This window comes from Kwoniella newhampshirensis (genome assembly GCF_039105145.1).
Source record: "Kwoniella newhampshirensis strain CBS 13917 chromosome 10 map unlocalized Ctg14, whole genome shotgun sequence".
Lineage (NCBI taxonomy): Eukaryota > Fungi > Basidiomycota > Tremellomycetes > Tremellales > Cryptococcaceae > Kwoniella > Kwoniella newhampshirensis.
The window spans coordinates 434,226-456,099 of NW_027118344.1; the positions used below are offsets into that span (position 1 = coordinate 434,226).

General features: G+C 51.0%; 8 protein-coding genes across 8 annotated transcripts; 4 read left to right on the plus strand and 4 right to left on the minus strand.

Annotated features, from left to right (window-relative positions):
• Positions 1-249: 249 nt before the first annotated feature.
• On the minus strand, positions 250-1,698 carry IAR55_006865 (uncharacterized protein; the record flags this gene model as incomplete). Its single annotated transcript, XM_066949943.1, has 4 exons — positions 250-678; positions 796-866; positions 935-1,008; positions 1,064-1,698. The coding sequence occupies 4 exons, from the start codon at positions 1,696-1,698 to the stop codon at positions 250-252; spliced, it is 1,209 nt and encodes a 402-aa protein (XP_066799635.1).
• A 1,774-nt stretch (positions 1,699-3,472) lies between these two features.
• On the minus strand, positions 3,473-6,204 carry IAR55_006866 (uncharacterized protein; the record flags this gene model as incomplete). Its single annotated transcript, XM_066949944.1, has 8 exons — positions 3,473-3,493; positions 3,592-3,974; positions 4,038-4,203; positions 4,268-5,156; positions 5,210-5,508; positions 5,557-5,706; positions 5,767-6,088; positions 6,149-6,204. The coding sequence occupies 8 exons, from the start codon at positions 6,202-6,204 to the stop codon at positions 3,473-3,475; spliced, it is 2,286 nt and encodes a 761-aa protein (XP_066799636.1).
• A 170-nt stretch (positions 6,205-6,374) lies between these two features.
• IAR55_006867 (uncharacterized protein) lies at positions 6,375-7,271 on the minus strand (the record flags this gene model as incomplete). Its single annotated transcript, XM_066949945.1, has 3 exons — positions 6,375-6,518; positions 6,584-6,879; positions 6,953-7,271. The coding sequence occupies 3 exons, from the start codon at positions 7,269-7,271 to the stop codon at positions 6,375-6,377; spliced, it is 759 nt and encodes a 252-aa protein (XP_066799637.1).
• Positions 7,272-7,582: 311 nt separating this feature from the next.
• Positions 7,583-8,367, plus strand: IAR55_006868 (V-type ATPase, G subunit; the record flags this gene model as incomplete). The annotated part of the gene is made up of 4 exons (XM_066949946.1): positions 7,583-7,585; positions 7,641-7,719; positions 7,833-7,933; positions 8,191-8,367. The coding sequence occupies 4 exons, from the start codon at positions 7,583-7,585 to the stop codon at positions 8,365-8,367; spliced, it is 360 nt and encodes a 119-aa protein (XP_066799638.1).
• A 624-nt stretch (positions 8,368-8,991) lies between these two features.
• IAR55_006869 (uncharacterized protein) lies at positions 8,992-10,625 on the plus strand (the record flags this gene model as incomplete). Its single annotated transcript, XM_066949947.1, has 6 exons — positions 8,992-9,363; positions 9,515-9,597; positions 9,722-9,751; positions 9,821-9,924; positions 10,147-10,345; positions 10,478-10,625. The coding sequence occupies 6 exons, from the start codon at positions 8,992-8,994 to the stop codon at positions 10,623-10,625; spliced, it is 936 nt and encodes a 311-aa protein (XP_066799639.1).
• Positions 10,626-12,477: 1,852 nt separating this feature from the next.
• IAR55_006870 (uncharacterized protein) lies at positions 12,478-15,121 on the plus strand (the record flags this gene model as incomplete). Its single annotated transcript, XM_066949948.1, has 4 exons — positions 12,478-12,501; positions 12,606-12,850; positions 13,100-14,639; positions 14,714-15,121. 4 exons carry the CDS (start codon positions 12,478-12,480, stop codon positions 15,119-15,121), a joined length of 2,217 nt encoding a protein of 738 aa, XP_066799640.1.
• A 939-nt stretch (positions 15,122-16,060) lies between these two features.
• Positions 16,061-18,451, plus strand: IAR55_006871 (uncharacterized protein; the record flags this gene model as incomplete). Its single annotated transcript, XM_066949949.1, has 7 exons — positions 16,061-16,308; positions 16,520-16,841; positions 17,061-17,474; positions 17,555-17,742; positions 17,848-17,948; positions 18,056-18,281; positions 18,352-18,451. 7 exons carry the CDS (start codon positions 16,061-16,063, stop codon positions 18,449-18,451), a joined length of 1,599 nt encoding a protein of 532 aa, XP_066799641.1.
• A 234-nt stretch (positions 18,452-18,685) lies between these two features.
• Positions 18,686-21,402, minus strand: IAR55_006872 (uncharacterized protein; the record flags this gene model as incomplete). Its single annotated transcript, XM_066949950.1, has 17 exons — positions 18,686-18,771; positions 18,845-19,097; positions 19,253-19,335; positions 19,413-19,559; positions 19,626-19,638; positions 19,717-19,788; positions 19,861-19,894; positions 19,956-20,030; positions 20,156-20,298; positions 20,378-20,436; positions 20,493-20,540; positions 20,601-20,652; positions 20,723-20,809; positions 20,880-20,954; positions 21,022-21,128; positions 21,224-21,244; positions 21,294-21,402. 17 exons carry the CDS (start codon positions 21,400-21,402, stop codon positions 18,686-18,688), a joined length of 1,464 nt encoding a protein of 487 aa, XP_066799642.1.
• Positions 21,403-21,874: the final 472 nt, after the last annotated feature.

Sequence of the window (21,874 nt, forward strand, 5' to 3'; positions counted from 1 at the left end):
GGAATAAAAAGGTTTTTCTCATAACGCGGGTTCCTTTATTCAACGTGGGGCGTGTCTATCGCTGTTTACATGGCATTAAAGTATCGTCGTGAGCAAGATGCGCAAGATAAATGTACATATTCCAAGAGGGGTTCAAATCGATGCAAAGAGCGGTCGACGCGCTGCTTTCCTTCTGCACTGCTCCCTCCCCCCCTACGTTCGCATCTGTCTCGCCTCCACCTCGAGTTCGCAGTGCCCTCATAACATTGCTTAATATGGTCCGATCGGTCCCCGCGTCGCTGCCCATTGCAATGGGTCGTAGTCGGCAGATATACCTGTCATACCGACATTCGTACCCCACATAGCCCTTCTAGGAACCGCCACCGCTGATGTCTGGTAGGACGCGACGTTGTCCGCTGATCCACCTCCACTGACCATATACCGGTGCGAGTCGTCTGACCTTGATATGGTGGCGTGATCGATTTCAGGAGACGTCGGTGTGGCATCGTGTATCGGATTGGCGTGAGGTTGCTGATAAGACTGATACCAATCATAGAAATATGGAGAAGGCTGGTGAGCTTCTGGAGACTGTCTCTGGGAAGGAGGGATGGAGGGTGACAAACCCTGAGCCGGAGGAGAGATGATAGTAGGTGATTTCGATTGTGTTTCTCGCGCTTCACTGTCTTTGCGTTCGTGTGTCTGCGAGAGGCGAGTGGTCAGTGCTGAAGGACTCAGGGAGCGATTGGAGTGGGAGATGGGGACAAGGTATAGTCAAATGGACACGACGCAAGTGGCCAATAATGCTGCTTCACTCACCTTCTGATGTCGACGAAGATTCGATTGGACCGAGAAGAAGCGACCGCATCCCTCTCGCTGACACATGAACGCTTCGATTGTAGCTTGGTGTCAGTGTATCGTGCCTCTGCCGCACTCAAAATCTGACAGAGCCACTCACGCTTCGCACCCGTATGTACTGATGTATGTGTGATCAGAGCTGAAGGTCTGTTAAATTTCTTGGAACAGATCTCGCTGAAGACGACTCCTTTCAGTCCGCATGTTCAGCCTCTACATCGAAATTACCCACCAAACATGTTTCTTCAAATTTCTAGTTCCCCCTCGCCTCTCACTCCACATATCTTCATGATCCATGCTGCTGGACATGAGCCTTTCCATTGGTTGAGCGTATTCCATGCTGGATGGGTAGGGCCAGCTACCCGTCGATGACAGGACAGGCGGTGGTGGTGGGGGTGGGGGTGCTTTGTAGAGTTGGTGCATGGTCGATGGATACTCGACTTGACCGGGATAAACATGCATGGGCGGACGAGCATATCCCACCGCCGGTGTAAAGGTAGGTTGAATGTGGCGAAAATCGGATCGGGGTTGTTGGTCGTATGGACTTGTGTACGATACCTGAGGAGGAGTGATGCACTGCTTTTCTATCCCTGTCCACTCAGCTTGTGCTCCCTCTCCGGACTGTTGGTGGGGTGACGAATGTGTCTCGAAATTCAGTTGCGTCGGTGGGGCAGACCACGGTAAAGATGGAGTTGAACGTTGGGGAGAATGAGAGAACGGGATGTACGGTGATGCAGGAGTATCTTGTTCCGGTTCGAGATTGGATGGCGGTCCAACTTGAGACCGGTCGTGTGATATTTGTGTTGGGAATGGTGAGGTCAAAGTCTCGAATAGGGATTGGAACTGATAGTATGACGAAGAAGACATGGTCGCCAAGTGTCTACAGCATACGATGTTGCTAGGCTGGTGGCGATCGTCGAGGAACGAGAGTAACGCGGTAAGTGACTGGGTGGACGGTTGTATCAGGACCTCTTCGGCGCTTTGTTTGTCGGTTACTTTCTCTCTCGGAGGGTGCAAGAAACTTACTCGCCCAATATCAAGATTGACAAAGGACTGGTCGGCCAACCTGAGCACTGGGAACGAGCGACAAAGGAATGGTCGTCGAAGTCTCGAAAGCGCTCGATCTCGGGGTCGAAGCTGAGATGCTGGAATTACGGTGAGCTGAGTAGAGGGTGTGGTGTCGAACCTGAACAAAGGGAAGTGGGTGAGGGGTCAAAGGAAGGAGTGCGAATGATCGAGACGTGAAAGTTCACAAAGAACGCCAATAAACTGATATAGAGGGTAGAGGTAAAAACCGTCCCTTCGAGTCGCTCGAGCGGTGTTTGTGACCAAGGTGATGAAGATCGAGTACAGGGATAAGTCTTTCTTGTAGACAGTGTATAGAACCGGTGATCGGTGGGGACATTGATAGGCGAGGTGTGAAGGATTGATGATGATGATGATGAAGGATTGATCTCTGCACTCGGTTCACTTGTATATATATCTCACTGTCAAATCCATGATCACTGTCAATGCCACCCCACCCCATTTTGACCAGAAAGTCAGCTGTCCCTTTCTCCCTTTCTCCCTTTCTCCCCACCATCAACACCCAGGAACGTCGTACCGCCTCTTGTGTCCGTGCTCCTGCTCAGTCTTGGCAGAGCAGCAGAGAGGAGAGGGACAAAGACAGAGGGGATGCGGGTGATGATGAGGTGATATCATTCATGTCATGTCATGTCATGTCATGTCGTGTGGTCTCATGTCAAGGGATCCGTTCCTCCAAATCAGGTAATGGGAGCAGGCTCGAGCGTCGGTTCTCTGTGTTTGCTGTCTGTGTGGGTGAGCGGGTGAGTGGGTGAGTGGGTGATCGTGTCATACGACAGCCCATCAGTGGAAGTCGAAATGGACGGCGATCATAAGAGGACTTGCTCATCACTCGTAGTCCACAGGCAATCAATAGTGGTGCAACACCGACGACTTGATAGGCCTCTAGCTGTTTCCCATTACTCTTGGAGTTGATGAGCAAAGATCCAGCGGCAATGGACGACGAACAGGATAATGAGTCACCCTGACATGCATGTCTGATCACCCAATCAAGGCACTGTCCACATGCGTAACTGAAATCAGACCCCCCAACACCCTATATGTCCGATGACGACGGACACTCCTAAAGGGCACGATTGACCTGCGAGCCGTTCGTACGACCCCTAATCACGATGTGAGGAGGTCTGAGCTCAGTTGCGGGGTAATTGACCGGTTTCGATCGTTTCGGACCTGGACACGGTGTGTGGATGACCTATCGCAACATTTCGTCATCGCGTGTGTATGTGTGTGTGTGTGTGTAAGTCTACGACAGGATGGGGCTCGTTGAAATGATCGGCCTCTATTCCGTTTCTTCATTGGCCACAAGCTCGAGGGATTCTCGTCTGGACGGGTTTACAGCACAGTAAGATATTTGCAATATCCATCCAGGCAACTTGAACCACCTGATCCACAAAGCACAGGGTGATATCTGCATGGATGGACATGACGTTACAGATTGTGTGATGCTATATGCGTTGTAGGCCTCCATTCTTGCTCGATTTGTTCGTGATGGTATGATATATCGCGTTTCTACTCTTGACATAATGTGACCAGTCTTCGCCACTTTCGCCACCTTTGCTCACGACTCTTCGCCAAAGATCTGAGAGTTTGCGCACGGTCATCAGTCATGAGCCTCTGACGGACACAAGACTGGCCCGTAACATTTATACCGGCGAAAGGAGGAAAACTCCGACTCACCTCGACTAGAGCCGCTTTACTACCCGGCTTACTGGCCAAGAACGATTTCAATCCCGCTTTCATCGCCGGTTGTTTTTCTAACAGATCCCTGAGATGTTCCCTGGGTAATTGTAGCAACGCTCCATAACTCGCTGGAGCGGTGATTCTTGCCAGCCTTACAAAACCTTCCCACAACTGAGGTGTTTCCCAGATTTTCTTCGTGATGAGTTTCGGTAAGATGTGATTCGAAACGAAAGGTATGAGCGATTTGTACGTTGTGACCACCTGGATCATCGTACGCATCAACACGACGGGAAGAGTTGGGAGTTCGGCAATTCGAGACATTGCATTGGCAAGAACGTCGGAACGGAACACTGTTGTCATAGCAAAACAGATCCCAATAGCTATAAGGAGGTCAATCAGTGCTCGGCTCACGCGTTTTCAGCTCAACATAAAGCAAGCCTTACCTTCGATGGTCAACTTCAAGGCTGCTCCCTCTTGGTGCAGTGCTACCAAGAGATCTGCCGGCGTCATCTTCTGCAACATCGAGGCGAACGCCGTTCGAACCATATCCTTTGAGTCCGCATCGCCCAACAACGAAACGATCCTGGGCAGCTGCTTCTCGATCTCCGCCTAGTCGGATAAGAGTCAGTCTACGATATATAATTTGCTCGTGAATAGTCTGGTATCAACTCACCTTGTCAAGGTCTCCCACAATGGGCACGACGAACCTCGGATCAAGCTCCCTCTCGCTCAATAATCCCTTGATGAGCGATACCAAGACTGGACTGGCACCCTCCGAACTTAGCAGCGCGACGACCTTCATGACCAATTTCTCTGATCCGGCAGGGAACGCCTTGAGTATCTCTAACAATTTCTCACTCGGACCCATACTCTGGATTAGAGGCATGAGCTGCGCTTCCACAGCATCCTGGATCGGTTGTGCCAGTTTTGGATACAGCCTGAAAATGTCGTCCAGCATGCCCTGTTGCCGTTTGGAGAGCGCGAAAGCGAGTTCCACATATTGTTGAACTGTCTCTGGACTAACTTCGCCAAGGAATTTGGATGTGACTTTCTCTTCCGTCTGTTCTCCTTCCTCCATGACCACATCTTCCGCTTTGGCATCCTCTTCTCCTTCGTCGACGCCGTCTGCTAGACGCCATAGAATTCCTAACGCAAACTTGATCAAGGACGGCATCATCGGTGAGTCTTGTCCCCATCTGCGAATCACAGTGATGATCGCCATCACCCTGACCTTCCTGTCCGGGTGCGTACACAGTTCGAGTAGCGTTCGTAGAGCAATTTGTCGAACTGGTGGTCGCGACTCGATGATGTCGCGCAGTGAAAGAAAACCAACCACGTTTCGATCGGTATCCTGACATATAGTCTCGAGCATGGCGATGACAGAAGCAGGGATTTCAGGTAGTGTAAGGATGAAAGCGGCGAGTGACTTGTCTTTGACATCAACTCTTGGAAGGTAAGCAGTGATGATCGCGTCGAGGTTGGCGGCGTATTGTCTGGAGGAAGTAACTCCTATCTTATCGTTGTACCATTCTTCATTCAGCCATACAGACGCGAACTTTGATCTGTTTGTTGTCAGCCGACACCGCTGCGCCTTTATGAAGGAAGAACAGCTTACCTGCTGATGAAATCTGTGGCAACGAAATCGCATATGGCTTTGCGTTTGACGTCCGCACTTCTGGTAGCTAATCTTGCGAGGAGTAACATCCACATCTCCTTCGGCTGTACAGCAGTCTTGACTGCATCCGACTCTTTCGGATCCGGTAGAGTCGCTAGATCGGAGCCTATCGTCCAGATTCTCTGCATAGCGCTGTCCATCACAAAGTCCTTCTCCGACGGGTCGAGCGTTTCGGGAGGTGGCAACACAAAGTCTGTAAATGCGATATTCTCCTCTTCTTGTACATCCGGTTGTTCGAGCTGCAGAATATCAGCAATGTCTCGCGCTGCCCATTCATCTCAGCTCACCAAGAGGTCCTCATCATCTAGATCCATGTCAAGCGGATTCATTATTTCTTCCTCGTCCTCGTCCTTGACCTCTTCTTTGATGACGCCCAATGCAGCGGCCATCAAGGGTATTGCATCTCCTGTATTTTCGGCCAAAGCACGTCGCGCATTCTGGACGAGATGCCGTTAGCAATGATATTCCCGTGACGTGTCCTGCTGGTCGATGCTCACCTCGAAAGCGCGCGTCAGAAGATCCGGTGGGACCACTTCTAGGCCAGTCATGACCGCATCGATAACAGCTTCAACCGGCAAAGTCGTCACGTCTACCTCCGGTCCTCTCCCTAGCCCTACTCCCGGCTGAACTTCCAGCCTTGCCCTTTTCGCAGCTTGCTCGCTTGACTCCGCCTCCATCGGATGTTTCAGCGTTTGCTTGAGCCCCTTCTTCCTGTCTTTGCGCGCTTGTAATTCTGCTTGGAAAGCAATATCCATCCGTTGTTTTTGGCGGACCAGGGCATCGTTGAGCTGGGCTGCGAAGGCAGCGAACGGCGGATGTCTGCGAAGGTCGTCATCAGTATATTGGACTTCAATGGGCTCCAGTTGCATTGTGACGCACCTCAGGACATGAGTCATCACCATCCGCATTGTCTTTTCCACTGCTCGTATCTCCATTGCGTGCCGCCCCGCTGCCGCCAGCGCAGCGGGTGTCCAAGAAGTCATCGAAGAAACTAATAACGGTGCTAGTGCCGGTCGCGTCTTGCACAGAATCGGAAGAGTATTCATGATCGGGTGCAAGATCGCAGGATCACTAAAGGTCAGTGACAGAGATTACAGCGGTCAACTCACGATGAAGAGTACATCTGCGTGACAAGTTGTGTCCGAAGTTGTATACCTTCTTCTTCGACTTCGGCCGCATTGAGTGCACTGTCAGGTGCTACCATGCTGACGTTGATGTCATTGGTACTTGGTCCTCCCCGGGCTTGTAGCTAAAGAAACAATCTATCTGTAAGCATGATCTTCAGAGTGCAGAGTGCCATACGTTAGTACTTACTCTGGGATCAGCTCCTGCTGCACGGGTGCCAGCCAACAAAACCCTCTGAACAAACTTCCACGCCACCGCCCTCACTCCTACATTCGCGGGCTGACTATTCGGATCGAGAGCGAGGGCAAGGATCCTGGATTTCGACGATCTGAAAGCTTCGACCACCAGCGGAGGCGGTCTGGACGTTCCTAGAAGACGAAAGAGGAGGGGGTAGATCGTTGAGAAGATTGGAATAACAGCTTTTATAGTCGGGATGGAGCTGGAGTTGAGAAGCTTTACTAGTGCATCGAGACATTGTTGAGTGACTAATGGACAGGCAGCATCAGTACGAGTCCAATGAAGTACACAGGCTTGCCGTTCAGAAGCCCTTGAACGCACCATCCAACTTGACTTCCAGCTTCAAACCACTTCTTCCAACAGCCAAGGCGATCATCTCCAACGTCCAAAACCTCAACATTGAATCGCCACCTTCAGAAATCAAGCCAAGCAGCTGAGGGACTAGTTCCGGTAGCTTGTCAGGGTGCAATTCGAACCGTTGGGCAGCGGCTGTCAGCCCATCCTGCTGAGCTGGTGATTCTGGGGGTAAGGCGAGTGCCGCGTGCAGTGCGTGGAATGGGTCGGCGGGTGCGGAGAGAGTCGGTCTCTCATCTTCTATCTGTAAACTTGCACCGAGATCATCGTCGGCGTATAGCGACATGACCGACTGAGTTGAGAACGGGAATGTGCTGTAGTGACGGAGAGGCTAATGTCAACATGTACAGCTTGTTGAAAGCGAATTATACCAAGTCAATGGCTAAAGCTGGATTGAGTGAAACAAGTCAAAAGACCGAAATTAGGCTCCCGGACATCGCATGATCTGAAAGGCTCTCTGCGCGCCTAATTGAATGGTGACGCTTCGCTGACGTTCGGGTTTGCTCGCTGGCCCTCTGGTATTCGTCCATCTGCTTCATCTATGAGTGCCTCCTCTCCTTTCACCTCGTCTTCTATCTCCGAAAACAACAGTTCAAGATGGTGAGTTACTTGACGCATAGCCTTCATTATCGCTAATGATCTTACCCTTTATCAGGCCGCAAACTCCCAAGGCATCCAGACACTTCTTGAAGCGGAGAAGGAAGCCGCAAAGGTTGTCCAGAAGGCCAGACAATGTGAGTATCGGTATCGGTGACGGTCATCCTTACCTCTGTTAATCGAGTCTCTGTCGTCGTGTTACTGCTGCACCGATGAGGTGAAGATTGCTAATCGTATTTGTCTGCCTCAGACCGAGTCCAGAAGCTCAAGGACGCGAGATCAGAAGCTGCCAAGGAGATCGAGGCGTACAAGGCTAAGAAGGATGAGGAGTTCAAGAATTTTGAGTCGGATGTGAGTGTTCTCTGCTACCAGCGCATTCTCTTGATGGGAATTGGAAGAAGCTCGTCGACAAGGAGAGAAGGTACTATCATGATCTGGTTCATGACGTCCACGCCGAACTATAGACCGTAGTCCTCCTTGGACATCACTGCTTCGGTGTCCTAGATCCACTGAATGTCTTCCACCTTTGTGGGCCGACTACAACGCTCCACCTGGTATCACTACCATAACCCATTCATATTCCTCGCTGACCTTGATATTTCATTCAGCACAAATCACAAACCTCAACCTCCCAATCCTCCATCGATTCAACCACCACCACCCAACTGTCCGACCTCGACGCAGCCGTCGCCAAGAACAAAGACGCCGTGATCAAGAAGATTGTCGAGAGAGTGGTGAAGAGTGAACCGAAGTTGCATGCCAACTTGAAGAAGATTGAGGCGTAGTGGAGGGAAGATAGAACGCGGCAGAACGCAAGCTCATCTTACTATGAGCTGTGTGGAGCAAGGTGGTCAAGACCTGGGCCTGTAGAAACAGGCATCAAGACAAGCCTTGTATAAGTAGATCATACGAGCGATGTGAAGAATTGTATACATGCTGCAGGCAAAGTGTAAAGTGGACCCGCTGTGGGTAGGACTTTCGTGCATCGAGATGGGAGGACCGGTCTACACCGGCGAATGACTTTGTTCCTGTTGCAACGCTCTTTCTGCAGCCCGCTGGCCATTCCTGCTCTCTCTCTACCTAGACCTGTCTTGCGATTCCAAGCATGGATGTCGGACTACAGCCATTGTCGTCGCGTAGTATGCCCCCACTTGCATATGCTTGTGGTCGAGCACCGGAGGCAGATTGTGGTCAATGGATATAGTCAGAAAACATTACGTTGAATTCTCGCCATACTTCTCGTTGTCAAAGCATCAATTCTGACGAAGTCTTTTCGTCCATCTATCACTTGATACCAATTAGTCACCTCCATCCCCGTCCATCCATCCTTCCTTCCGTCCCCCCTTGTCTCCTGATCACTTCCTCCTGGCGCCCTCCGACCGGCCTGTGAAACATCTCGGCACCGCGTCATGTCCTTGATCTCACTAGTCACCTCTCTTCTTCGGATCTGCTGTGGTTCATCACAAGAACCTTCCGGCCCGGTCCAGCAACAACAACCACAACAACATCAGGGATATCCAGGTGCTGGAATCGGTCAACAACAAGCTGCATACCCACCTCAAGGGCATCCCAGCTGGGCGAATGTCGCTGGACAACAACAACAGCCATGGGGTAATCAACAATATCCACCTTTACAGCAACAACAACAACATCATCAACAGGGAGGGACGGCTTGGCAATCGCATCCCGCAGCTCCTCATCATCAGAACGGTCATGCACCTAGTAAACCGTATCATTTACCTGCGGGAGGTGTAGTCGGTCCACATCATCCAGGATATCATGTAAGTGATCAATTCGCTATTTTACCATACCCTCCATACATGCACCCTTCGCACGATGTGGGGTGTATGAGCAAGATGGATGTCCAATGTGTGCAGGACGAGAGATTCCCGACGATGATCCAATGACGACTAACGAGTGAGGCTGCCGCAGGATGACAACCAGGTCAATCAGGCTAATACCCATTATACGGATCTGAGAAATCAAGCACGAAGAGAGGGGGATGAAGCGCATAGGTGGGTGTCCTGATCCAGATGTTGAATCTTTCTACAATGCCCGACTACAATTATGGTCTATCCTCAGCACGGCTATCTATCATCCAGGCCGGCGTGAAAAGGACTGACGTTGTGCACTTGGTAGATGTTTCGCCGAATCACAACGAGCATACCAGTGAGTCCCCTCTCCTGTCGATACCTGGACACCTTGGAACACTCGAAGGGTCGCTGACGGACAATGTAGATCCGGAGATGGAGCACGGGCGCACGAATTATCGGTAGAAGGGAAATCTCATCAGGCGAAACAGGATCAATTGGATGATCAGGCCAGTGCATGGATTTTTGAAGGTGAGTGCGAATAGATACAGGGTCGAAATCGAGCTATGCTCTGTCTGGGCAATGAGGAGACAGACACGGTTCATGAGAGCGTGTTGCTTCAGTGTCGTCACCCCGACTATTACAAGCCTCGTCTTCCTTCCGCCCTAGCCACAGTACCGAGGCTAGAGATAATCAGTTCATCATCATCGCGAGAGCAGTTGCTGATCCTGCCATGCTCTTCCCCGTCCCCAGCAAATAACGAAGACTCGCCAGCAGACACGATCGACCTCCATGGTCTGTATGTGAAAGAGGCGATCGAACGAACGGAAGCTGCCATCTCACAAGGACAGCGACGTGGCCAGGGGACACTGAATGTCATCGTTGGAAAGGGAATTCACTCGCAAGGTCACGTAGCCAAGATCAAACCCGCCGTTGAGGATTTGATGAGAAAGTGAGTAACCATTTGTTATTTCTGTGCCTTTTCCTCCCATTTCATCGTGAAATCGTGCTATACTTGTCACTCCTCATGTCGGCTTTCAATGAGCTGTTCGGTACGGGAAGCTAACAGGCATACGTGGATCAGGTATAATCTTACTGCTCATGTCGATCCCGAGAATGCAGGGGTTCTGATTGTGGATCTGACGGGACGAAGTGACGGTCCAAGATCTCGAGATGCAGGAGGACTAGTAGACCAACTGGGCAGACAGGATGATAGCTGCACCATCATGTAAAGGATGCAATGAGTGACCGATGTCTACGTGTTCTCGATCAGATGTAACGCGACATCGATCATACTATTGTAACGTTGCGATACAAGTACACAGAACAACGGGTTCGGCCGTACTTACGACCCCTGTGCGAGGAGATAACCCGCGAGGATCATGCCGTCATGTGATTTTCCCTGATCGCTACCTTGTGGGCGTGGGAATAACGACGAGGGTGGATTTGTATCTTGATCTCTTCCATCGCATCTCACGTCGTACCACAGGACCGTATACGATCCCGATACAGATGTTGACTATTCCCCTTCGGATCCAGACGCAACGAGTTAGTTGAACATCATCGAGCGGAAGCAGATCAGCAGTGACCTGCAATAACCGGAGAATGCGGAGACTAAGCTTTTCTTTTTTCGGCTCCATGACATCAGAACCACAGATATTAGTCGACTGCTTCTAAAAGCGAGACACGGAACAACTTGCCGCGATCATAACACGTCCTGTCTGGGGGTCAAAATCTCCATCGCCCTCGGCGATAGGCGCAGGGCCAAGGGGGGGAGAAATTCTTCTCCTCCCTTTCCACCTTGCAGCAACAGCAGAGTAGTTTTGGTGTATAAACACCTGCATCATTGCGTTACCTGTCCCACAAGTCGCCGGCGGTAAAGTGTGAAAACCCCAGAAAGAAAACCCTTTTGAATTTCGCAGTCGAAATGATCATTAGGGTGTGCTATGGTCCCATCTCCCTCTGCAGGGTACACAGGTTCTCTGGTTGATTGCGAAAAGCCCTTTTACCCTATATCAGCTTAAGGAAATGAAGGATGGAGGTGGCGTTTGTGGAGATACAGGCATGATGGATGGTGGTTCGTGCTTCTCTTGGTGTGGCAGTATCATGATCACAAGGATAGCAACGATGATGTGATCTTCCACTGTCATCTGCTATGATCACGGCCGTCCAACGTGCATATGCATTCCATGTTTCCAGCTGTGTGTCTTTTGCTGTATTCGGCCTCTGAGTCGAGGTTACGTTTGCATGCCAGCTTGTGGGGGGATATAGAACGGTGATCACAGGATCAAAAGCCCGAAGAGAAAAACATGTCTGTAATGACAGCGGTGGGATAGGATGTGGTAATAGCCACCAAAGAAAAACCCAAGTGGAGAGAAAAGGAAATAGAAGGACCTGATCCAAAATTGCTGATTCGAGTAAGTTAAGAAACTGAGAAAACCTGATTGTAATCCCCGAATGAATCCCACCCATTCATTCCGGTCCCCTCTCTCTCTCTCTGCCTGCTGCCTGCTGCCTGCTGCCTGCTTCCCTCCTCCCAGGCGGGGTCGGTTAATATATTCCATCAGACACCTGCTAACCCACCTACATCACCACCACCACTTTTGTAAGCATTCCATCTTTGATCCTCATCCATTTCATCCGTTCATCGTTCACTCTCTTCCAACCGATCACCGCCCTCTCATACGGGTTCAATCGACACGACACAGGCCGCCGCGAGATACATATACCGAACGATCCGGTTCATTCCGCTCTCACCACACATCCTCCTCTTCACCACCGACAAACACTCGAGTAGTCAGGGGAACTCACAACTGCTTCTACGCAGTCGACTTTCTTTCTTTTGTTGCCTCCACGACCGACATCCATCTCTAGGCTACTACAACAACACATATCAACTCCGACGAGTACGACGGGAAGCAATCTCGCCACTGGTTGTCTCATTGCGATTCCACACCGTCGCGGTGTATCTGCCTCTCCATCATCCGGGTGATTTGTAATCGTCGCAACATTTGGCACTTTTCCTGATTGTAAAGAACGATTCGCAGGTGATCACATCACCCCCTTCGACCTTTTGTAGCCGTCATGGCACAAATCATACCATCTATCGTGAGTGGTCGTCGACTTTCTTGTTAGCAATGGAGTGACAACTTTCCTCGATGTCTATACTGTTGTTGGTATAAATCACTCACTCCTCCGGATGGCATTTGCAGACTTCTCTACCGTCCGATTCCGGTGCTGCTCCCTCGGTAGAAGACATCCAAGATCGTCTGCCTTCCATCTGTGTAGATTATCTGTCCCATGACTGGTCAGAAAAAGACATCTGGGCATCATGGAGGAACATGACCAGACACAAGCATGAGATTGCGAATGGTGTGAGGTTGGAGAATGCCAGTTGGAGAACATGGCAGAAACAGAGGAACAAGCTCAAGACCATCAGTCCGGAAACGTTGAATTGGTGAGTCGACCATGTCGTTCGAGTTACGGTCATACTCTATACACATGCTCTGGTGTGTATGTACATTGGCGAAAAGTTTTGCTGGCGTCTGTTGAGTTCACCGCTAATAGAATGCCTTTTCGGCTCCCTTCTCTTCCCCCTCCCCCCCCTTTCCCCCCCTCCCCCTCCCCCTCCCCTCCTCCTCTTCTTTCCCTCCCCTCTTCTGCCATGTCCCTTCCTGTTCCAACCCTTTTCTTTCTCGCCAAACAGGTTGAAAGACTCCGATGTCACCTGGCTCTATGGTCCGCTCCATACTGCGGATGTCGAACCTGTCCGACCTCTCAAGATCGCTTCCACCGACGAGCGTCTAGGTATCGACCGGCCTAATCCGTCAAACATCAAGAAACCCATCCTCAAACATCGAACCCTCTCTGAGATGCTCACCATTCCCATGCCATCCTCACCGATTCTGGAGGCGTCAAACAATAACGATGACGATGACGATTCTATGGACGGCGAGCGCGAGCGACCAATCCTCCTGCAGACAAAATCTGATACCAATATCATTCGGAACAGGACGATGGCGAGACAGAAGAGTCCTCCTCGTGGTCCCTTCCCTAGCTCGGGTAACGCCTCCGGCAAAGAGACTCCCGCAGACCCCGCCGCTGCTGTGCCTCTTACCAGTCCGGTATCCTCAGAGGCTCAGCACAGCGGGAAGAAGCACATCAGTTTCAACACTTTCGTTGAGCAATGCGTGGCTGTGGACAGTCCACAAGACGTCGCACCGCTGGAAGATTCAGACGATGAGATGCTCGAGATGAAGTCTTCGTCATTGAGCTCCAGCAGCCGATCCTCGAGACCCAGTATGAGCCGAAACTCGTCATCTGGCTCGGCAGATCACCTTACTATTGCCAAGATCGCTCCGACCATGTTGAAGACTATGAACACACCGGGCGGGTCTACGTTGCAAATGGTCTACCAACCGCCTCCCGAGTACCAATCGCCTGGCCTCAACACCTCCAGCTCATTCGATTTCCCGTCACCGCAAGTTGATAGGCATACTGGTCAGTGGGGCCACGAGGAGGATGAGGACGAATACGGGAGTGTTGGCTATGATTACTTTGGTGGTCCGGATCTCATAGCAGATGAAGACAACAAAGCAGCAGCCGCTGTTCCGGCGCATGTCGGTACTTCTTACGGGAAACCTCCCACGGTCAACCAACCGCCTGCCCAACCAAAGTGGCGTCAAGCTGCACCGAGTCCTGGAGTGGAACCGTCTTCTATCTCCTCGTCGAGCTCTTCCTCGTCATCGCTTAATGTCACATCCCCCCAACCTTCCAGGAGCATTCTCAAAGTCCGATCACCCGGCCCTGTCGCACCACCAGAGCCCTCTTCGCCCCCACTTGCCTATTTCAACTATAATCCATCTGCAGCAACCGGTATCGGTGGTATGCGGGGTTCAAACGGTAATGTAGACCTTCCCGGCCCTACTGGCTCACCAATAGCCTCACCAGTCGTAGTGGAAGAGCGTGGTCGGGGCAGGACCCCTTCGAGAGACAGAGGCGGTCTCAATGATCGATCGACTTCCCGCGGTACATCAGCCAGTTCGAGTACCTCTATCAGCTCTACCTCATCCAGGTCGCCAGTGGAGAGCAACTCCAATTCCACGACACCACGAAAAATTCAAACTCCGCCTGGACTCGACAAGGTGCAAGAAGGCATCACGTGGGAACCCGGTCCCAACCAGCAACCTTCTCAGGATTACGTTCCAGAGAGATCGTCGACTCCTACCCCTCATTCTTCCCCCCAGGTGAGCATTCAAAAGGAGCGACGAGATGTCAAACCCCGTGCATGATTCGGTCTGACTGACCTGGAAGTAAAAAGATCACTTTCCGACCACTCAAAGACACTTCTCCTGCCTCTCTTCCCCACACATCCACTGTCACCCGAACATCTGATCTACCTAAAGCCGATCCTCCCACCACCCTTTCCCCTACTTCCTCCGGATCGACCACGGGAGCAAAGGCTACCATTGCCCACGTCGGTACCAATGCACAACCTACTCTATCACAACCAGTGGACGACGATGATGGCGCGAGTATCATGGGGAGAGCGGCGAACATCGCCAGCACGGCAAAAGACTTGCTGGGAGCATTGTGGTATGGCGCGAACGAGGGACAACCGAACAATGGCAGTCAGGGCCCTCGGTCAGCGGGAGGAGCGGGATCTAGTCAGCAGGCCAAGTCCGGACATCGAAGGACGACTTCGGGATCCGGTTCATTGGGTCGTTGAAAGACGACCAACAAATCCTCGTCTCACGGACTGTTTCCATATGACACCCTTTGTTGTCCTCTGGTCTGTTTCTGCCTGATACTAGTTGTTGACTATTTCGTCCCATCAGCATGATTGTGTCTCTGTTTCTTCTTTTTTCTGTGTCCAGCTCTCGCACCATCATCCATCAGCCGTCCATTCCGTTTGTCCCTCTTTTCCCTTTCTTTTGTATTTTCCTGATTCACCATGACCACAGATCGTGTATGGAGTGGAGAGAGCAAATCCAAAATGAAAGGGGTGTATGCATGTAATATTGGCATTGATAATAACTGACTGAACTAATTCCGCTGGCCTTGGCACCTGGTGCCTAGTTTTCGCCTTACTTTTTCCGGCGGGTTATGCAATTGAGGGTTCTGCGTCCAGGGGAGAGGAGTTGCTAGCGATTGAGATCATCAAGTCGCGTTTCGCGAAGTTACATATCCCTCCGACGGTCATCTGGAGATGAGCGAGTGGGTGATAAGAGCATAGGTACGCGCATGCAGGTAGCATGGGCAGCGATACTAGTAGCCAACGACCGGCGACGATAGTACTCGTGGTGAATGATATCAGATCAGATCGGCGAAGTCTATCTCCACAGGTACGCCAGGCTCAACTATAAAACGTAACTGTTCGGTTCATCACTGGCCTACGAGCCAGAGGCAAGTCACGTCCCGTTCAGACCAGCTTTCATTAGGTTGTTAGGTTGAGAACGCCCTGATATCGCCTCCACCAACAACGTAACTTGTAACTTGTATCCTGGAACCACACGATTGTTTTGATGTGATCTTTGTATCTGGATCACGACACGTCCATCTCCTGAGCGAGTGATCATCCGTCCTCGCAACTGATTTTACTGTTATAACAAGTCTGCCCACGTCGATTTCCCAGCACATCCCTCTGTGGAGATAACCAGCTCTTGAGATGTCTGAGAAGGAAAGGCAATCATCGTCCTCGTTCAGACCTTGGTCACCGTTCCGAAAACCGAGTTCGAAGAATGGTCCGGGACCGATCTACACCATGCTAGAACATGGTGGTCTCGCCGGTGTCGGCGTCGGTAATGGACTGAAAGTGAAGGGCGTGTCCACGGGCACATACAGTGGGAAGAAGAGGTGGATCTTGTTGGTCGGCTTATTTTTCAGCTTGTCGGCGTGGTTGTTCGCTGGTGGTCGGTGAGTGGTGGTGGTGATGGTGGTGGTGGTCTGAACACGTAAATGGCACTTGGTTGACGCGTCTGACTTCTTTCCCCTCTTCCCTCCTTGACTACTGCTGTCTGACCCACGCGTCCTCTCCTCACACCAAATCAACTGTTCTGCCTGCCTCACCCCGGTCTCCCTTCTGGTTCGTCACTACTCGCCATGTTCCCTCTTTCCTAACGCGCAGAGAGACATTCAAACCAACTTGCAACCCATACTCTCAGAACGGGTTTCTTAACTACGCACCAGACGATCCTCACGCGAACCGATGGACACCATTCACCAATCATCCAACATGCGGCAAGACGCCTCTTCTGCTCGCGTCGTTACTGCGCACGTCGTGGTCCGAACACGGCGCAAAGGGTCTACCGGACTTGCCGGGCGACTGGTGGAAAGCTGAGATGGCTCCCGATGGCGAAGAGTGGGAGAATGTGGATTGGGCGAGGAACAGGACGGTCTTGGTTGTGGGAGATAGTATACAGAGATTCAATATGAGGTATTTCTGCGAGGTGAGTGGAAACAATTTCGCTTCAACCAACTTCGAAGGCTGGGTGTCCGTCGCGTGTGCATCGTGGTATTTGGATATTTCGGTGTGCTCCGTGGAAGTGATAATTTCCGGAGGGGTGAGACGTGATCGATAGGGAAAAGGGATACTCGGACGATGTCCCAGCATACGTGATTGGTTGAATGATCGAACCATGCTGATCAAGCATTGCTGGCTCACACAGATGGCCGGTGAACCTGTCCATGAGATCGATTGGGACCATCCATGGTCACCTCCCAAACCAGCTACCCCACCACCCAAACCCGACTGGCTTCGAGTACCCGAAGATGGCAAGTTCAAAACCTACGGAAGCCGCGACGTCGACGACGAGCCCGTCAGCTCCAAACGGGATTCTCAACCTCGATCTCGATCCCAGTCCGAATCAGAGTATTACGAGCATGTGCCCGAACCTTTCGCCAAGTTTGACACTCTCAGCAACGGAACTACAGTCCTTCGTCAGAAGGAGAAGAGAGCAGCTCCGCATGTTGGCGATCCGATGGGATATATGGGACATTACTGCCATCTTCCCGGTGTCGACTTGATGCTCATCCAGATCTTCAACTTCGGTCTCGACGAGAAGAACTTCTGGACCTTGAGGGTGAGTCGTTACTTTCGATCTTTCCTTCAGTCCCCACGTTATCGCTTGGATCGAGGCCAACCGATTGATCCACGACTTAGCCCGACTTTGTCCCTCCGTACACGTTCGAGGACCGGATCAGCATGCTCGCAAAGCCTTACGTCGAGAACGCGGAACGTTCCAGTACTGCACCTGACCTTACGTTGATCGCTTCGGCATTGTGGGATACAACGAGATTCATGAGGGAAGACACTCAAGCGGGCTCAGATATTACCCAAGCTCTATCAGCGTGAGTGACCCGATCACAGCTACAGCGTTCCCACCGGGAGATGAAGCCGAGTAGTTTGAATTGCCCCATAAGCCAGAGAGGTGCTGATAATCGGAGCTATGAAAGGGGACGACTCGCTTGGTACAGAACCAGAGTAAGACAAGCTATCGTACATACTCGGAAAACCTTCCCTCGGACTCATCTCAAATGGATGACACATCACTATCGTGAGTCTGCTTCACGATTTATCCCTCAATTCCCCTTTGTCAAGCGTCATGCTCTCTGCCTGTCCCGTCTCTTTCTAGATACTGACAGGGTGTACTGCGTGTTATAGCTCTGCGAACGTTATCCCCGTGGTTTTTCGAAAAGGGTGATCAGAAACAGAAACCCCAAAGACCTCAACAGAAGCTCAACCGATTATCACCGCTCCATCACGCCGCCATGTCAGCAATTGAAGATCTGGACGATGCGTCTGCTGAACAACGAAAAGCTTTGAAAGACGTGGGGGTTTCCAAATGGGGAGAATTGATTATTGGTACAGAAGATCAACAGAGGGATGAGTAAGTTGTGTCTGTCGTCGCTGCCCTGGCAATGATGGCGAGAAACTGATCTGTACGTCACCTGAAACAGCTTACATCCCAGTCTGCTACCGGGTGGATATCTCTGGGCAGATATGTTGCTTTACGATCTTAGAGAAGCTGTCACAAGTCGCAACTGGTGGCAGCTGTAGAAGGATTCAAATGGTTCTGCTGCGGAATGGGTCACGTTAAAGTGTGATCGGATTCTATGCGGCTCTGTACTTGTTTAGGTCAAAGATCACATTTCACCAATTAACTTGATCTCGAATACATTACAATCGAGCCTCCGTTGTGCTCAAGTTGTCTCTATTTGCGAACATAACAGTATGGTACACTTTCGTGATGACCTGGGTCTTCGACCACTCCTTGAATTGTGCTTCTCAAAGTTATTTCTCCGACAGCCGTTCCTTGTCTGATCGCAGCGAGTCCGCTTTCAGAATCTCATTGAGTGTTGTGCGTTGAGTACACTGGGCTAGCACATAGCACGACGCAATCAGCCCTTGGCACAACGGCAAAGTCAACGGGACCAATCATGGATGACTCACCAAACTCGAAACTCTTTGCCAACTGATCCAATTCATCCAACGTCTTATCTTTAAAGAACCCAGCAAACTCCTTGACCAGTTCTTCAGACAACAAGATGTTCCTGACCAATCTCGATAGATGTCCATCGACGCCCCATGTGGCAGGATATCGATCTCTGATAGATGGAGCGGAGGACTCGATCCATTCTTCCAACGGCTGGAAGAGATGACGGACGGAGCGATCGTCAAATCCCCATCTATCCGCTGCCAAGTTCTGTTGGGATCAAGACGATTGAATCAGCCGTCTGGTCGAAAGGGTAGTATTGACGACCAAGTCGGACAAATGTTCCTCGTGGAACCAAGAATGCGATCACAAGGCGGCAGTACCAACGGGGTTATACTATGTTTCGGGTCTGTCCCTCTACCCACCTTCTTCTTCCTCAGAAAGTCCTTGAGAAGCTTGACGTAGGCGGTATCTTCTCCCGCATATATCATCCCCTGGAAACCGACATCTACTCAACCCATCAGCGTCCCCTGACGAGCTCAGACGGGTCGGACTATGTCACATATCGCTCATCGCCATACTGACCCTTATACAACCATATAGACCAGCTAGCTTGCGCTTTCGCGTAAATCCCCAGCTGAAGTTTGAGCACGTCGAATCGAGTGTCGTTGATATGTTCCCAATCGTCAACACCGTCCTCTGCATTCTGGTAGACTGGACCAAATTCGCCGACTACAATGCGGGATCAGCTCCAAATAAACGGCCATCGCAGTTTTCAAAGCTGGACGGACTCCTCACCCCAAACTGGACCCTATTGTCGAAGCAAGTCCCGAAATGGTCAATATGAGGAGCACAAGCAGTAAGTGAGAGCTGTGTAGGTCAGACTCGCCTTGTGCTTTCGCATATACTCTGTCTTATCTCTGAAAGACTCCTTGTGGAAGTCAATCTGGTCTTTAGACCACTACATGAAAAGGATAGTCAGTCCTCAGCGGCTCCAGCCCTCGGCCGGCCTGGCTACATATCACGCCCTTACGTTGAAGAGGGACGGGGGATTGGGGAACCCATAACTGCGCCTTTTTGGTCAACATGGTTGTTTGCCTATTGGGTGACTGTTGATCGACGGCTCACATCGAGTAGTCGTGGCAAGTATACACGCTATTCGGGAGTGGTTTCCCGAAATGACTCAGGTCGGCAGCGAACGTACTGATCACGCCTGAGCATCAGCAAGGTCCATGACGGTGTACGCCCGATCAGCGCTCACTTTCCGCTATGAGCAGACGTGGGTCTGTCAGTCATGCACAACGTTGGTTGCATTTATGACGACCTACTCCAAGAATAAGATATGATCCTTGTCGATAAGTCTAATGGCTTTCTCGACTCTGTCGTAGAACTCGATGAGCCGAGACTGTTTTTCATCAGACGGTTCGTTGAGCGGATTATAGCCCGCAACCCAGGTATTGTCCTTGTAGTGCTATTCAGAGTGTGTCGGATAAGTCGCAATCAGCTTTCAGGACTTTGAATGGGGACATTGAGAGGACTGAGTGACCCACACGAGCGAGATGTTCCCAAATGACGACGGTCCGGTCTTGGAAATCCTTGTGTTCGTAGACTTGTTCAATTGTCAGCCAACACACCGGTAAGTGGAAGGGAAGGAAGACCACTCACAGAGGGCTTTGTGGGTGGGATTGTCGGAATGCCAGTCAAAATTCTGACCTGCACGCGATCGTCAATCACGATTCTCCATGATGCGCATGCAGAGCAAGCAGAACACACCTCCAGGTGCCGAATGCAGGTCGATGATGGTGTATATCCCATACTTGGCGCACTGTGATACACGTCAGAACGGTTGTGAGACCGAAATAAGTGCAAGCGTTACAGCAGAAGGGGGAACCTACCAAATCGATGACACGATCGAGGTGCTTCAGCCCTTCTATCTTGAACACGCGAGGATTCATGTCATCTTCGAAATGGTGATAGTTCACCTAACAGGGCATGCGCCAGGTCAGGTCAGACCTCACATACCGATGCAACAGCTCATGGAAGGGGACATACGGGGATCCGAATACAGTTCAATCCCAACGAGGCGAAGAATTTGGCATCCTCTTCTCCAAAGAAGTACTCCAAGAACTAGATATGGTAAGACGATCGTGGTCTCTGATCAGCTCATTGCAATGATGAGGGTGTACACGCTCACCTTGTCAAAGAAGAAATCGTATTTCTTGGTCCCTAGAACTTCTTGAAGTGCGGCTCGGACCTGGTGTTCGTGTCCAGCATAACCGGTAATGAAGTTTTCCATGTTCACTGTGAATCGTAGACGGGCGTCAACGAATATCGACGCATACGGAAGCCGGTGACAATGTGACCAAAGATTGGAGGGATGGGTTTGGCGGACTTACTCCATCCTCCTATCCCAGTACCTGACATGATAGTCAGTCCAGGTTCATGATCAGAACACTCTTGACACACCTTTCAGTATGATGGGCTTCCCATGAAAGGTGATTTGTTCTCCTTCGACTTTCAAGAACTGCCTCTTCCCTCCAGCAGACGATGCTGTCTTCGCTTGTCCCTGTACCATCTTGACAACGTAAGAGATATGCTTTACTTGATTGTGAGTCGCAACAGAATTGAAGACGGATGCACAATGCCCATCTGTAACGGTCTGTTATATGTTTGATAGTGGTCACGTTCGAGTAGAGGAGATTCGGCGTTGACCGGGCCGGTGAGCATATGACCAAGTATCATCAAATGCTGACTTGAATGTCTCCTTGCCTCTTGTCGGTATATGTGACACATCAGACAATGGGTGAGTAGCGGACATCCCTCAAATGAAAGAAATCGTGCTGGTCCGAAGGCTTGATGTGGATGGGCGGAAAGACACAGCTCTGAGGACGAGTGCATTGTGGCACATTTGCATTCGTTGAGCTTTTCCGGGAGGGACTGGCTCTCGCGTCTCAAGATACCGTGATGCATGGGTAGGCTGTGCCCCCGAGTAGGTTAGCAGGACCTGTATTCTTCACTGAAAACGATTGTCATACAGGAGGGTAACA